This window comes from Ctenopharyngodon idella, chromosome 21, assembly GCF_019924925.1.
Source record: "Ctenopharyngodon idella isolate HZGC_01 chromosome 21, HZGC01, whole genome shotgun sequence".
Classification (NCBI taxonomy): Eukaryota; Metazoa; Chordata; class Actinopteri; order Cypriniformes; family Xenocyprididae; genus Ctenopharyngodon; species Ctenopharyngodon idella.
Genome location: NC_067240.1, coordinates 12,934,414 through 12,950,090, shown reverse-complemented (window position 1 = coordinate 12,950,090; position 15,677 = coordinate 12,934,414). Strand labels below are relative to the sequence as shown.

The following is a 15,677-nucleotide window of genomic DNA, read 5'->3' as shown; positions in this document are numbered from 1 at the left end:
TATGTGTCTGTCATTCTGAGATTTACAAGACTTTTCTTTAAATGTATACAGTTATTGATTTTGTAATATATAATTAATAGTAAGCTTGAATTTCTCCTGGAAGCCAATTCAACAACAGACATGAAGAATGGGTTTGTGTTTTGGTAAACTCGAGATAAGCCAGAATAAGATTTATAATACCTTTTATATGTTTTCTTTGCTTCTTATTAGGCTAAATACACAAACATGGATGTATGAGTCTCGAGCACTTGGTTTTGTATGTTGGTTTCAAACACCAAATTGGAAACCTTACCACATTTTTATTCATTTTGTCTTCTAAATCTAAAATTCCATGTCTGTAATTATTTGTAATAGTTGTTGGATAAACAAGTGAACATAAGGGTCAGCTGTATGATAAATGTATAGTTTTTAGCTTAAAGATTTAGGCATTTTTCATAAATTTCACAAAGTTAGGCAAGTCACATGTTTTATATGATGTCATATCATCATTATATGATGTCATTTAAAATAACTTTACATAAATTAATAAATGAATGAATAAATGAATCTTTTTCTCATAGGCATTAGGTTTTTTTTGTAGTCAGAACAAAGTGTCTATTCAGAAATTGATTTTGAGAAATATTCACTGTTGTAAAAGTGTGACAACCAAAACCCTCTGACATAAAGTCTAACTTTTAAATCCTCCACTTTGTCACACAAACTTTTCTGCTACATGCATTTGTTCTCGTTGAGTCTCAACGGTAATGCTGCAAGACCCCTTAAACACGTGTCCCACTCCAGTCACGTGTACCCATTCGGCTCTGCATTGTTTATCATATGTGTAAGCGTCTATATATGGAGAGCACAACACCACAAAACCTGCCAATAGCCATTAGGAATGGGAATAAATTCGAAGCTTATGTGAAAACCCAATTACACAGCTGTGATTCTGAAAATGATTGTCAATATTTGCAGCTTTAGAGAGAGAGGAAATTAATCTCAGCTCTATCCGCAAGGCTGATGTATTCCGCTGTATTCTTATAATATAGCTAATATTAAAAAATCGACAGTGAGAAATAAATAACACGCGTTCCATTTTTTTTCTTTCAGACCAGTTGTGGGAAAACACAACTGTGACGCTTGTTAGGGCGGAGTCCCGTGTACATTTATTTTTCGCATGCGAAAATCTACACGCAGTAAACCGATTAAGAGTACCTGTATAAGGTTTACTTTCCAAGCTCCCTACGCAGGGTGCTTCTAAGAAAAGTGGCGCCTTTCTTCGAATGTGCCCTAGAGAAGAACTGGTAAGCTACGGATGCTGGAGCCAGATATCCAGAGAGTAGCAGGGGTCCTGTCAGAAACACAGGACACGTTTTAGGCAAAGCTGCAGAAGAGAAAATAGGGCTAATATCTGATGCCTTTCTAAAAAAAACTGATAGAAGATAAACATTTAACAGGTGCAGGTGGTCATACGAAGAAGTCAAGCTTCCCCGAGGAATACTTTCATAGAAGTTCAGGATCTAAATCGCACTCTTGGAAAGGGTGAGTTTAATGTTATGAGACAAACGTGGGATTCATTCTTTATCATTGTAGTTTGTTGATGTGGAAGATTAACTTTATAAAAATGTAACATTTTAAGGCAAAACAAAAGCATACAGATTTATCATGTAAAGTTGTTTGTAAATGCATGTTCTGAATTTATTTGGGAACACTATGTGTATCATGATGTTTATGTGTATATGGTGATTAAAAGGATTAGGTTTTCGTCATAACACGTCATATTATGTCCAGATGTGGATGATGATTAAGCAACATTTTTAATTAAGCAGCATAACATGGGATAAAACTAAATATCTGCATGGCATAAATTCTGTCTTTTGCATGATTGTGTGTGTGATTTGCATGACTGTTTCTTTTTTACAGTTTCATGAAAAGTAATTAATATCGAATATTATCTTTGATTTCAGTGTTTTTTGGCCAGTAATTTGTATATTTCTTCTCAATCAAAGAAAATAGTCCCAAAAGAAGCCAAAGGCTCAAGCTTTTTGTGTCACCAAGCAACATGCAAACTAAAATCCGGACTGGAGCACTTGTGTGAGTAGAGCGGAGAGATAGATTTCCAATCCTTTGGTGAAGCTTTTTTAAAAACTCCTCGCTGGAGTGAGTTACACATCTTCACTTTATTTTTATGTGAGGAAACACAAACCCTTAACTTGCACGTTTGTCGCTCTGGGCTAACTACACTATTCGCTCACAAACTATGGTCTTGAATGCCATGAACATGCACAAGTGGGGCTACAGATGGAGAAAAGTCTCAGTGGACAGAATGCTTAGGGCCACTTCATATATTTTACATGTACTACTAAAATACTTACTATAAAGATGATAGTAGCTTTGATTGGAACATGTATCACACAACTACCTTTTACATTGTCAATAGCTCATTGTTTGTTTTGATGGATAGTGAACTGCCTTGTTAAAAAATAAAGGTTTGTAGAAACTATCTCCGACTCCTTTCAGGAAGCTCCCTATCAAACACACAGCACTTCTGTTATCAACTTCCTAATTATGCACTTTGGCATTGCAAAACAGACTGTACCCATTTTATCAAGGACCAAGCCCTTCACCCTCAGTGAGAGTTTGTTATCTCTGTACTGCTGCACTGAGTGTGAAGGCCATTTCAATCTAATAGGGAAGGGCTGAGATCCGCAGGCAGTTGAAAAGCAGTCAATACATGGATTTCTAAGAAGATGTTTCCTGGGAAGATGTTTTCCAGAAGCAGATTGGAGCGAAGCCATGTTGCAGTGAGGATATATTTCACAACCACTGGCTAAAGCCTTTGCTTTAAAATGGATGTCAGATGACTGTTTACTGTGATTTCGTAATCCTGTCAGTATCATGGATTGATTGGTTTCCACAATGAAATAAATGAATAAACGGTGATTGAACTGAAGTAAAGATGAAAAATGAAGATTTAGGACTACTAGCTGGTGCTTGCTTCCATTATTCTCAATGTATATTTCATATTTGAATTTATTTTGGTTTTCACAGGGACTATACCATGGAGACCACCCTTTTCATCTGTATCTTGTTCACTGGTGCTGCGGCAACACAAAGTGTGCCTCCTACAAAACAAGGTTTGCAGTTTTTAGATATTTGGACTAGCCCAATGTGACATGTCTAGCTCAAGTGGTTTGAATTTTGGACATTTAGAGAAAACAACACACACAATTGCCACTTTCAGCAACCTTTTTTCCTTAAATAGCCTGTTGTTCAACAGTGTAGCCAAACAACAAGAAAACAGGATGTTTTCTTTAAGAGCCCACCCATTGCTCCACCCTAAATGTTTGTGCGCCATTGTGAAACACTAAAATACGCTTAAAGAGGACCTATTATGCAAAATTCACTTTTACGTGGTGTTTGAACATAAATGTGTGTTGGCAGTGTGTGTACTGAACCACCTTATAATGATAAAACCCACCCACTCCTTTTTTTTAATCCCCATTAAACCTCAACAGTCTCACAGAAAACCAAGCAGATGTTTTATTAGTATTCGGCAGAGTACCCAATGCAGGCAGGAGCTGGAAGTGCTTTCCTGGAAAGGGGGCGGGGAGCATCAGCTCATTTGCATTTAAAGAAACATGCACGAAAACAGCATCTTTTTGCATGCACTCAAAAATGGGTATTTACAACATGGTATAATAAATGATCTGTGAGGTATTTTAAGCTGAAACTTTACAGACACATTCTGAGACGTAAATTACGTCTTGAAAAAATGGCCATAATAGGTTCTCTTTAAGGACCTCTGAATATTGATTGGATTTTACATAAGAAATAAAATAAATCCAAAAGTAAATCAAATTTTAGGACTCCAAATGCAGGCTACAGTAAGTCAATTAAGGAATGTCATCAATCAAAAACAGACAGATAAAATATCAGAAGGCCAGAATCAGGATTTTTCCAAGGCTCTAAGGATGAAATTAATGAACTACACTGCACAGTTTTCTTTCGGCTGTTACCGCCACACTTCCGTTCTTCACAAGCCCATTTCTAAATGCTTTCACTTTTAAATAAGAACTGTGCTTTGAACAGGTCTGCCTATTATGAATCCAATCAAATATAATGTTTTCTGAGTGAAAGTGGCTGTGGTAAGTGGGAGGGAGTGCATGTTGCTATATGAAATAGATGGTTAGCTTCACAACATTACTCTGCAGGTGCTATTTGTGCTATAGATTAGTTTCTATGGAAACGTATTCCACTGAAATGAAAGCTCTGACTCATTCTTATCCTTTTTTGATAGTCCAATAACCCCAAACTAGAGTCCGGCGGTATAAAGAAATATATTGTGGCGATATATGATTCCAGATTTTGCTATATTGTGTATATCGAAGTATGTAAATATATACGCATAGCATAGCACTATTCACACTTTAGAGTGATGAAACGCATGAATGAGACAATAAAGAGTGAGGCGTGTTTGATGTTATTAAGCACAATAAGCTGTGAAAGAACTAGATGCTGTGCTCACGCTGACACACAGCTGATGCGCGCACAGGAAGCTGCAGCTCTCAGCATGTGATTGCGAATTCAGTTCTCTTTCACTTGAATGGTTGAATACACACTCAGTTATGTTTAAATGATCATTGTATGGAGCATTCATGTAAACAGGCAGTCATGTCTCAAATGAAAATAAACAGCTGAGTGTAAACCGGATGTATATCAGTATATTGGATCCGTGCATTCTGCCATAAAGTGACAGCAGCCTAATAAACCTGCTGCTCTTTGTGTCATTAAGATTTATCGAATAAAAGAGGAAATAACTTACTGCTCTTGACTGAATAACTTTGGCAGCTTTAATAAGAATATATTTATATGTAAATCATACAGTGAAAACCATGCAGAATTTTATTTTTACATTTAATTATTCAATTTCTGTACTATTTCTAAATACATGTTAAACAAACCTATTGTACCTGTAAAATGTAATTTGCTGTGTAAAAGTAAAATAACAAAAAAAAGGTAAAATAACAAAATTAACTATAACTATATAATGATATATATTATTGTGAAATAAAAATTTCTTATACCATGAAATTTTGGTCATATTGCCCACCCCTACCCCAAACAGACAGACACAAACGATTCTAGTTCACAAAACAAGCAAGCATAATGGCTCTTAATAATCATTTTTTCCTGGGGGATAAATAAACAATAAACAGTTTTTCCTGGGGGAAAAAAAATACAAAATAAGAGACGATATAGAGTAATATTTTGGATAAAAGTGTCTGCTAAATGATTAAATGTACTGTAAATTAATTACCTGAAAAAACACTGGGAGTGTAAATAACCAGACTATACAGAAGATGTGGCTTAAAAATAAAACCTCAGTCTTCTTCCATTACACGCTACTTTGAGATGAAACATACCATTGGGAACTATGTTTAAATTTAGCTGTTAGTTCAAATCATCAATTAAAGTTTTATCAGCACTAGTTCTGACTAAATGTTGTCAGCTGAGCAGCTCTGGGACAGCCTTTCAAAGAGCTTGCAGGCAATAACTGCTGCTCTGCCAGTCAAATGCTTCTACGTGCGAAAAATGCCAGCACACATTTCCAGGAAAACACAGCTGACAGTTATAGCCCAACTGGGATTTACGTTACATCCTGTTCGTTTTAAACTGGTTTAAACAGAAGGACATTCACAGAATCTTTGCCCTTTTTCAGAATATTATTTTAGCTGTAAAACTTTTGATCATTCTCAGCTGTGCTTGAATAGCACACATTTTAAACTTTGGGATAAAAAAAATAACTTTATTCCTTATAATTTATGAATTGCCAAAAAATTATAGTATTTCACTATTGAAGCCATGTTCATATAGTTATTTCTTTTGCTGTATAGGCAGCAGATGCAGTGAAACTAAGACTAATTAAAAACTTGACATTCCTGTTATTTTTTTCTGGTCCATCAGACTTCTTGGAAACATGCCTTAAAGCAAGTATGTTCAATACCAGCAAGGGAATAAGTATTTTTTCCCCCTTTTTTTTGCAGGTCAAATTTCAACTTTGCCTCATCTGACTGGATGTTTTTCTCGAGAGCTGTTGACTTTCCGTTGTCAGTGGGAGACTCGATCCTTACAGAACACCACAGAACTTGAGGATCTGAGACTTTTCTACATATTAGAAAAGTAATTGGTAACACATCACAGAATAAAATGCAGTATTAAATTGTTAGTTCACCCCAAAATGAAAATTCTGTCATTAATTACTCACCCTCATGTTGTTCCACACATCTTCAGAACCCAAATTAAGATACTTTTGATGACAGAAATCTGTCAGATTTCCTTCCATTGACTGCCTTTATAACTACCACTTGGACACTTCAAAAACTTCATAAAGTGATCGGAAAACGAATCCATATGAATCGAGTGGTTTAGTCCAGATTTTCTGAAGAGAATCGATCGCTTGTTATGATGAACAGATTTAATTTAGGCTTTTACTCGCATGTAAACATTGATCAGCGAACATAAGCAGAATAACGCACAAGAACAAACCTCTTCTGGAAGCTCAAAGTCCTGTGTAACACATGAGAATGAACCTCATTGTTTAGATGCGAGTAAAAGCCTACATTAAATCTGTTTGTCATAACAAGTGATTGATTCTCTTCAGAAAATTTGGATTAAACCACTCGATTCATATGGATTAGTTGACCGATTTCTGAAGTTTTTGAAGCATCAAAGTGGTAGTTACAAAGACAGTCAATGGAAGGAAATCTGACAGCATTCTGTGATAAAAAATATCTTTATTTTTGTTCTGAAGATGAACGAAGGTCTTACGGGTGTGGAACGACACGTGGGTGAGTAATTAATGACAGAATTTTCATTTTGGGGTGAACTAACCCTTTAATATATTAAAAATTGCATAATAATTAGTATTATTTGGTAACTTAATTCTCTTGCACCTGCAAGTAAAGAGAATTAATTGAGAGTTAATTGTAAAGCAGTTCAGTTGTTAAAGGGTTAGTTCACCCAAAAATTTAAATAATGTCATTAATTACTCACCCTCATGCCGTTCCACACCCGTAAAACCTTTGTTCATCTTCGGAACACAAATTAAGATATTTTTGTTGAAATCCGATGGTTCAGTGAGGCCTCCATAGCCAGCAATGACTTTCCTCTCTTAAGATCCATTAATGTACTAAAAACATATTTAAATCAGTTCATGTGAGTACAGTGGTTCAATATTAATATTAGAAAGCGATGAGAATATTTTTGGTGTGCCAAAAAAATAAAATAACGACTTATATAGCGATGGCCGATTTCAAAACACTGCTTCATGAAGCTTCGGAGCGTTTTGAATCTTTTGTGTCGAATCATGATTCGGATCGCGTGTCAACCCGGCAAACTGCTGAAATCACATGACTTTGGCACTCCGAACTGCTATATAAGTCGTTATTTTGTTTTTTTGGTGCACCAAAAATATTCTCTTCGCTTTATAATATTAATATTGAACCACTGTACTCACATGAACTGATTTAAATATGTTTTTAGTACATTAATGGATTTTGAGAGAGGAAATGTCATTGCTGGCTATGCAGGCCTCACTGAGCCATCGGATTTCAACAAAAATATCTTAATTTGCATTCCGAAGATTAACGAAGGTCTTACGGTTGTGGAGCGGCATGAGGGTGAGTAATTAATGACATTATTTTCATTTTTAGGTGAACTAACCCTTTAAACAAATGACTGTTTGTTTATTAATATTAACCAATTTTCCACATGTCTGCAGGGATTCTAAGAAAAGTGAGAGAAAATGGAATGAATGTCCAAGTTACAGCTCCTCGAGGAATGAATGCTACTTTGATTCCAGTAATACTATAATATGGTACCCTTATGCGATCCAGCTGCGTTCACACTCTCTTGGCGTTGTTTATGATGAAATGTCTTTCAACGTGGAGGACATTGGTAAGCCATGTTGTAAACACAAATCCTTGCTCTGTGTCTTTTCTGTCTTGACATGCTTTCAAGTACACAATCCCTTGTGGCAAAAATCTTTTCAAAATATACCAAAAAATATTGAAATAATGTAGGTTTTGATAAATATATTTCAAATACATTTTAGTTACTTATAGTTACAATATAAATTTATTTAGTTTGAAAATTTTTTGACCATTTTTAAAATGTTTTTAAAATAAATATATTCATATTGTCCAAAATATATTATCAGTAATACATTTTGCATGAATCCAAAATGTATTTTAAGATGTAGATCTTGTAATATATTTTGCCATTTGAAGGTTTATACAAAATACATACATTATTTTGTATAACATATATTTAGCATAGTTTCAGAAGAATTTTTCCCCCCTAAACATTCCCACTAGTCTTATTTTCCTCCTTGCAGATAACTAAATCACCCTTATCATTGCATTAAAGTGCAGAATATTTGCAAACGTTGCATTTATTCATAGATGTTCTTTATTTTCTTAGTGTTTCCAGACCCACCTGTAGGACTGAACTGGACTCTTTTGAGTATGGGTTCAACTGGTTTAATCTGTGATGTGGTTGTGAGCTGGGATCCACCTCCATCTGCTGCAGAGAATGTGAAGATAGGATGGATGCTGCTGGTATACGAGACACAGTACAGAGAAAAGGGTTCAGACCAGTGGAACTCAGTGAGTGTCACGCAACGTTTGTGCAATCATCACATCCAGATTTCTAATATGCTCCTAATGAGAAACACACTTGAAGTCAAATGTGTTTCTTGAAGAGTTCCTCTGAAGCTTTATTAAAAGTAATAAAGATTATGAGTCAATACATTTGATTCACCATGGTGAAGACTATGACCTAGATTTTGCAGACATAATTAGACCATGTTTGGAACTCAAAATCTTCAAGGTTGGTGTGTTGTGATGTGTCTTCTTAGCTTTGTTTGTCTCTCTACAGCTGGATAATGGCAAAGATACGCAGGCGTATGTCTATGGTCTCCGCAGCAACACCGAATATGAAGTCAGAGTCAGGTCAAAAATGAGAGGCTACAACTTTGGTGTCTTCAGTGACTCCATCTTCATACTCATTCCTAACAAAGGTCTGATTTAAGATCTACCGGTTTGTAGGTTTTGAAAAGAAGGAAGGAAGGAAGGAAGGAAGTTTTTTTCAGTGATGTTCTGAATGTCCTGTTTCATTTTCAGAAACAAGAATTCCTATTACAGCTGTGCTTGTCTTTGCCACTGTTGGTATCGCAATTATCTTGATGCTGATTGTAGTTTCACGTCAACAAAAGTAAGTATATATAACAGTGTATGTAACAGTTATATAACAGTGTAAAGGAAATCTGTCAGCATTATGTATGAATACAATGATTTCCTGTGGTATTCCTATCTAAACACTTATTAGTTTCCTCTGTACTTTCCTTTTCCTGTTGTACCTTTTTATGTTCTACTGCATTTATTAGTTCATTGTTTTTATTGCACACAATAAACCACACAATAAATTGAATTCCACTGTACTAAATTTAAGACCTGAATTTAGGCAAATTCAAAGTCAGGGAAGACAGATTCTCATTTATAACTGTTATAACTGGTAAAAATGTGTCAATCTCACAAAATATTTTTACAAAATCTTATTGACCCATGACCCCCTGATATATATATTCTTATTATTTGAAACTGCATGGTTGGCTATTCAATATTCAAACCATTTGGCTACTAAAAGCAAAGCTTTAACTTAAGTGTGGCCTGATTTCTGTTGTAGGCTAATGGTGATTTTCCTGCCGCCAATACCTGGACCAAAAATCAAAGGGATTGACCCTGTGCTTTTACAGGTATGTGACTTCACATCCATTTTGTAGAATATTTAGGAGCTACAAATTAAAGCTTTTCTGTTTGGTTCGTTTCTCCACAGAAAGGCCAGCTGTGTGAATTCACATCAATCTTAGGCACCCACCCAGGCTTGCGGCCAGAACTGTACAGCAATGACCCATGGGTAGAGTTCATAGAGGTGGACATCGACGAACCACACGAGAGCCAAGAGGAGCTCCTTATCGGCGACTCTCCGGTCTCTGAATCGCCTCAAATGTCCAGTAGTTTCAGGGATGATGACTCGGGTCGGGCTAGCTGCTGTGATCCGGACCTGTCGGATCACGATCAGACTGATCTACATCACCCTTCAACCAGTAGCCATGACGGTTTCCACCCGTTATCACGTACACACTCTGGGCCACCGCAACCTGCGGCTGTCTGTCCACAAGACACAACCTGGTCTAACAGCCTTTACTCACAGGTGAGTGACGTCACCCAGCGTGGGGAAGCTGTGCTTTCTCCGGAAGAGCGGGAAAGAATGAAAACCTGTCATAATGATATTCAGAAGGATAAAGACAACAATAAGAAAATACAACAGTTGGTGGTGATCCCTGATGAAAGAGGCTACACCTCCGAGCTTGTTGCCAGTGCAATCAGTGACCACCACAATAAGCCAAACCTACCTACGACAGACCAATCACAGAGTCAAGAACAACACGGTGCATTCAGAGACATTCAAAACCTGAGCACTGAGACAAACACGTCCTCTCTGTCCACTGCATTTCCCACCCTTGAAAAGCCTACAAGTCCAGAGTACACTATGGTAGATGGGGTGGACTGGAAAAACAGTCTCTTCCTGAAACCAAATACACCAACCACCCAACAGAAGGCAGCAGTAAAGACTTTGCCCACTCCTGAAGGATACTTGACTCCTGACTTACTCGACAACATTACCCCTAACTAAAAGTGGAGTACATTTGCTCTTTGTGACATATCTGACTTGGTTAGCCAACACCGAACAAGACGTGTGATCCATGAGGACGAATCTTGAAATAAAGCCAGTTCTCGAGCCTTCTCCAGTGGAATGGATGTCATAAAAACAAATCATTTGGCAAGCTAATAGTTGGCTGTTTAAGTCCTGGAGTCTTGGTTGTTTACTGCCATTAAAAGATAACAACTGATACATTATGCTTTTACATGCAGCTGTATAACAGCTATATTGCTGTATTACTGCTCTATATTTTGTGTGCTTTTGTAGTTTGTTTTCAGAGAACTAACCAGAAAGTCTGTGTAAGCTGCATAGTGCCTACTTTAGATTATATTTCAACATCAGTGTTAAAAAAAAATATGTTGCACATTTAAATCAAGAGGGATCCCTTATGTTTATGTGAACTGTTACAGGCTTTTGTCTTCAGTACCATTTTTTTTTTCTTCCATAAAGACTGGACTGGCTTTTGTGCCACAATGATATAAATATGATCAATTTTGTTTTCATGATTAGACAACTTTGCTAAAAAAACACTGTCTAAAAACTCTAAGTCTATCAGTTTGGTCTTATAGTGGTTTTGGGCACTTTTCAAGTGAGACCAGATTTCCGACCAGCTAAACACCAGCTTGGCCAGGCTGAAAGACCATTAAACAAGCTAAAGCTAGTTGGTTTAAGATGTGTTTTTGATAGCAAGTTTGTCTATTCAATGCTATGTTTGGGCCTTCTTTCAGTATTGTTTATCAGTTCAAAAAGGATGTTTTTAACTTTGTAATATACGAGGTATCTCTGAATAAAATGGCAGCAATGAACTCAGAAAAACTGTTTTTGCACTCTGTAACCGAACCGCTCCCGTTATATTACTCCCAGGAATCACGTGATTGATATTTCTAAGAAATGAGCTGCAAGGATTTACCTGGTTTCCCACATACTTATTTGCATGTGCTGATCCTGGAAACAAACATACCCTGAATATACGTTGAGAAAGTCGTTTACCATCCATCATTTACTATAATTTGTCTTCAAAGTGACGTTAGATATTTATCAAAGTTGCCTAATAGTTGAACGCTGGCCAAGATGAAAAAGCTCAATGCCGTCGACTGGACTAAACTTGTGAAAGATTTCATCCAACTGGAGCATGTAAGACCTTTAAATGTATATTTACTAATTTACTATATAATAAAATGACCTTTGGAAGAACGTAGTGTTGTTATGAATGCGCTAATATCCTGAGGTAAGTTAAATGACCTGTGTTGTGTGTGATTAAGAAAATTACAGCGATGAAAGGGGAACATAATACTCTTGAAATACAACTGGACGAGAAAAGCAGATTTCTAAAACTCGCACAGAGCAAGGAGAAACAGTTAACTGAAGGTAACGACATAAATATGAGGTAAAAAATAAAGTATTCGCCACATAATCGTGTCAAACTGATCTCTGCTGCCATCTAGCGGTGTAATTGTAAAAATGTTGACGCTTTACAGTTGTTTATTTTAGGGTTTATATTTCTACGTAAAGTTATTGCGTTAATTGTTGTAACATAGTATAATAACACTTGTTTATTTGACATGGTTTTCTTTCTTTCACAGAGAGAGATGGACTTTTGGAAACTGTCAAAGGTCTACAACACACCTTACAACAACAGTGCGACCTCAGAGGTAGAGACAACCCGTAGGCTACTGTTCTCTTAATATAACACACTACATTTCATTGTAATCCATCCGATCCAAATAAAAATATGCATGAATGATCACAACACTTTCTAGTTGAAAATGAAAGGCTGAAAAATGAAGCTCTTCAGATGAAGAAAGAAAATGAAGCTCAAGTAGAGGTAAGATGGGATTGTATTTAATTACTAAAAAATTATAAGTATAAAATTATAAGATGTTTTTGTGTTGTTTGAGCTTGATTCTGCCCCCCTGTGGTTGTAGGAAAGCAAGACTCGGCTTCAAAGACTTGCAGCTGAGATGAAAGTGCTGCAAGTTCAACACCAGAGGGAGTTGGAAGACCGTGATAAAGAAACACAAAGGAAATGTGAGTAAAAATCACAACACTTTTATCTACCACCTTTACAGTATCAACAGGAATAAAACAGATGAGCCAGCCAGTATAGCTACTGTTAAAAATGTTGCAGGATTACACATTCAAAAAGAAAACATTATATCTTGTTTTCAAAGTGGATGCTAAAGATATTGAAGTGAAAGTGGCTCATGAGAGAAATGAATGTGCTTTGGAGGAGATGAGAAAGCAGATGAGGGAGAAAGAGAAAGAAAAGCAAAGCCAAATCATTAAACTTCAAATGGAGGTAGACTTTAATTCCGTAACCTAATTGTTTTTGTAAATAAATTCAACTTTAATGGTCTTAATAGTTTGCGTTGTTTGCTATAATACTGTTTGTTTTAGTTTTATGGCTGCAAAAGTGTTTTATTTTTTGCAGTTTGGTGCTAAGCTTGCAAGGGCCCAGAGCATGTCTGCAAGGAGTCATCCGCAGACTCAAGCCTCTGCTCCTCATCCTCAGAACATCTTTAAACGAGTGAGTCATACTGCAGTGTTCGTCAAAACACCTCAAGGCATTGAGGAAAGCAAGGTTTGATTACACCTTGATTTCCACCACTTTTTTATATTGTTGTTCTTGTGTCTTCAGAAGCTCCAGTTCATTCAGGATGAGAAAAACAAAGAGATTGAGGCTCTGCGTCAGAGGGTGAAAGAACTGGAACAGCAGAGCCTTTACGGATTGATGGACTCTTGCCTGAAGAGGAGGAAAAACTGAGACTTATTAAGATATGTCTATTGTAACGTGAGGGCCAATTTCATGCACCTGTTTCCGTTTGACAGTTATATTTATGTATAAAAAAAGTTATAAAAATGTATTTCCCCCAGAAAATATTCTAAATCCTTTTCAGTTATGTTCTAAATCTTTTATGTTATGTGTTTTTAATTTAATAAATGAGCATTTATGAACATATAGCTGTGTAGGCTGTAATATGAGAGGTCATTCAGAAAGGGAGCAATGCAGGTGACATGGACTTCCAAGAGATTACGGCCGAGTGCTCCGAGGTTGTCCGCATACCTGTAAACACAACTGCCATGTTCCAGTTAAAGCTTGTAATCTCATCAATAGAGACGTCTGGTAATTCAGTGCCTTCCTCAGGCACACAGACACATGCTCACAAATACACAAAAGAAGTGCCTCATGACATCAAATACCAGGAAAATGCTGGTTCATTCAAAGAATCAGACTGTTGAAATAAATGACTTTTTAAGTACAGTTTAAATCACTCAGCAGCTCAACTGTTATGAAAATTTAAATCTAATATATTTAAAATAATTTATTCCATGCAGACATCCAACATTATCAGTGTAATTGTAGTAATAATAGTAATTTTATTTAATAGTAATTTTAAATAAATTAAAGTTAGTAGTTTAATTAATAAGTTTAAAAAGTTTGTTCAATTTTGTAATTAATTTTTCTTTTGTCATTGTCAATGTTTCTACAAACCTGATTCCAAAAAAGTTGGGACACTGTACAAATTGTAAATAAAAAAGGAATGCAATTATTTACAAATCTCATAAACTTATATTTTATTCACAATAGAATATAGATAACATATCAAATGTTGAAAGTGAGACATTTTGAAATGTCTTGCCAAATATTGGCTCATTTTGGATTTCATGAGAGCTACACATTCCAAAAAAGTTGGGACAGGTAGCAATAAGAGGCCGGAAAAGTTAAATGTACATATAAGGAACAGCTGGAGGACCAATTTGCAACTTATTAGGTCAATTGGCAACATGATTGGGTATAAAAAGAGCCTCTCAGAGTGGCAGTGTCTCTCAAAAGTCAAGATGGGCAGAAGATCACCAATTCCCCCAATGCTGCAGCGAAACATAGTGGAGCAATATCAGAAAGGAGTTTCTCAGAGAAAAATTGCAAAGAGTTTGAAGTTATCATCATCTACAGTGCATAATATCATCCAAAGATTCAGAGAATCTGGAACAATCTCTGTGCGTAAGGGTCAAGGCCGGAAAACCATACTGGATGCCCGTGATCTTCGGGCCCTTAGACGGCACTGCATCACATACAGGAATGCTACTGTAATGGAAATCACAACATGGGCTCAGGAATACTTCCAGAAAACATTGTCGGTGAACACAATCCACTGTGCCATTCGCCGTTGCTGGCTAAAACTCTATAGGTCAAAAAAGAAGCCATATCTAAACATGATCCAGAAGTGCAGGCGTTTTCTCTGGGCCAAGGCTCATTTAAAATGGACTGTGGCAAAGTGGAAAACTGTTCTGTGGTTAGACGAATCAAAATTTGAAGTTCTTTTTGGAAAACTGGGACGCCATGTCATCCGGACTAAAGAGGACAAGGACAACCCAAGTTGTTATCAGCGCTCAGTTCAGAAGCCTGCATCTCTGATGGTATGGGGTTGCATGAGTGCGTGTGGCATGGGCAGCTTACACATCTGGAAAGGCACCATCAATGCTGAAAGGTATATCCAAGTTCTAGAACAACATATGCTCCCATCCAGACGTTGTCTCTTTCAGGGAAGACCTTGCATTTCCCAACATGACAATGCCAGACCACATACAACATCATGGCTGCGTAGAAGAAGGATCCGGGTACTGAAATGGCCAGCCTGCAGTCCAGATCTTTCACCCATAGAAAACATTTGGCGCATCATAAAGAGGAAGATGCGACAAAGAAGACCTAAGACAGTTGAGCAACTAGAAGCCTGTATTAGACAAGAATGGGACAACATTCCTATTCCTAAACTTGAGCAACTTGTCTCCTCAGTCCTCAGACGTTTGCAGACTGTTATAAAAAGAAGAGGGGATGCCACACAGTGGTAAACATGGCCTTGTCCCAACTTTTTTGAGATGTGTTGATGCCATGAAATTTAAAATCAACTTAT

The 15,677-nt window shown here is 36.7% G+C and overlaps 2 protein-coding genes across 4 annotated transcripts; both read left to right on the top strand.

Moving 5' to 3' along the window:
- Nucleotides 1-949: 949 nt before the first annotated feature.
- On the top strand, nucleotides 950-11,580 carry ghrb (growth hormone receptor b). 3 transcript variants are annotated; one of them, XM_051877757.1, is made up of 10 exons: nucleotides 950-1,283; nucleotides 1,437-1,521; nucleotides 3,031-3,116; nucleotides 6,027-6,162; nucleotides 7,763-7,938; nucleotides 8,464-8,648; nucleotides 8,920-9,061; nucleotides 9,165-9,255; nucleotides 9,727-9,796; nucleotides 9,877-11,580. In XM_051877757.1, exons 3-10 carry the CDS (start codon nucleotides 3,041-3,043, stop codon nucleotides 10,735-10,737), a joined length of 1,737 nt encoding a protein of 578 aa, XP_051733717.1. In that variant the 5' UTR covers nucleotides 950-1,283; nucleotides 1,437-1,521; nucleotides 3,031-3,040; the 3' UTR covers nucleotides 10,738-11,580. The 3 variants fall into 3 exon arrangements, with proteins under 3 accessions (XP_051733717.1, XP_051733716.1, XP_051733718.1); XM_051877756.1 differs by having other exon boundaries at nucleotides 951-1,521; XM_051877758.1 differs by lacking the exons at nucleotides 950-1,283; nucleotides 1,437-1,521; nucleotides 3,031-3,116 and having other exon boundaries at nucleotides 6,031-6,169.
- Nucleotides 11,581-11,750: 170 nt separating this feature from the next.
- On the top strand, nucleotides 11,751-13,723 carry LOC127503708 (coiled-coil domain-containing protein 152-like). The gene is made up of 8 exons (XM_051877795.1): nucleotides 11,751-11,898; nucleotides 12,027-12,132; nucleotides 12,348-12,416; nucleotides 12,525-12,589; nucleotides 12,690-12,792; nucleotides 12,936-13,063; nucleotides 13,196-13,291; nucleotides 13,403-13,723. The coding sequence occupies exons 1-8, from the start codon at nucleotides 11,836-11,838 to the stop codon at nucleotides 13,526-13,528; spliced, it is 756 nt and encodes a 251-aa protein (XP_051733755.1). The 5' UTR covers nucleotides 11,751-11,835; the 3' UTR covers nucleotides 13,529-13,723.
- Nucleotides 13,724-15,677: the final 1,954 nt, after the last annotated feature.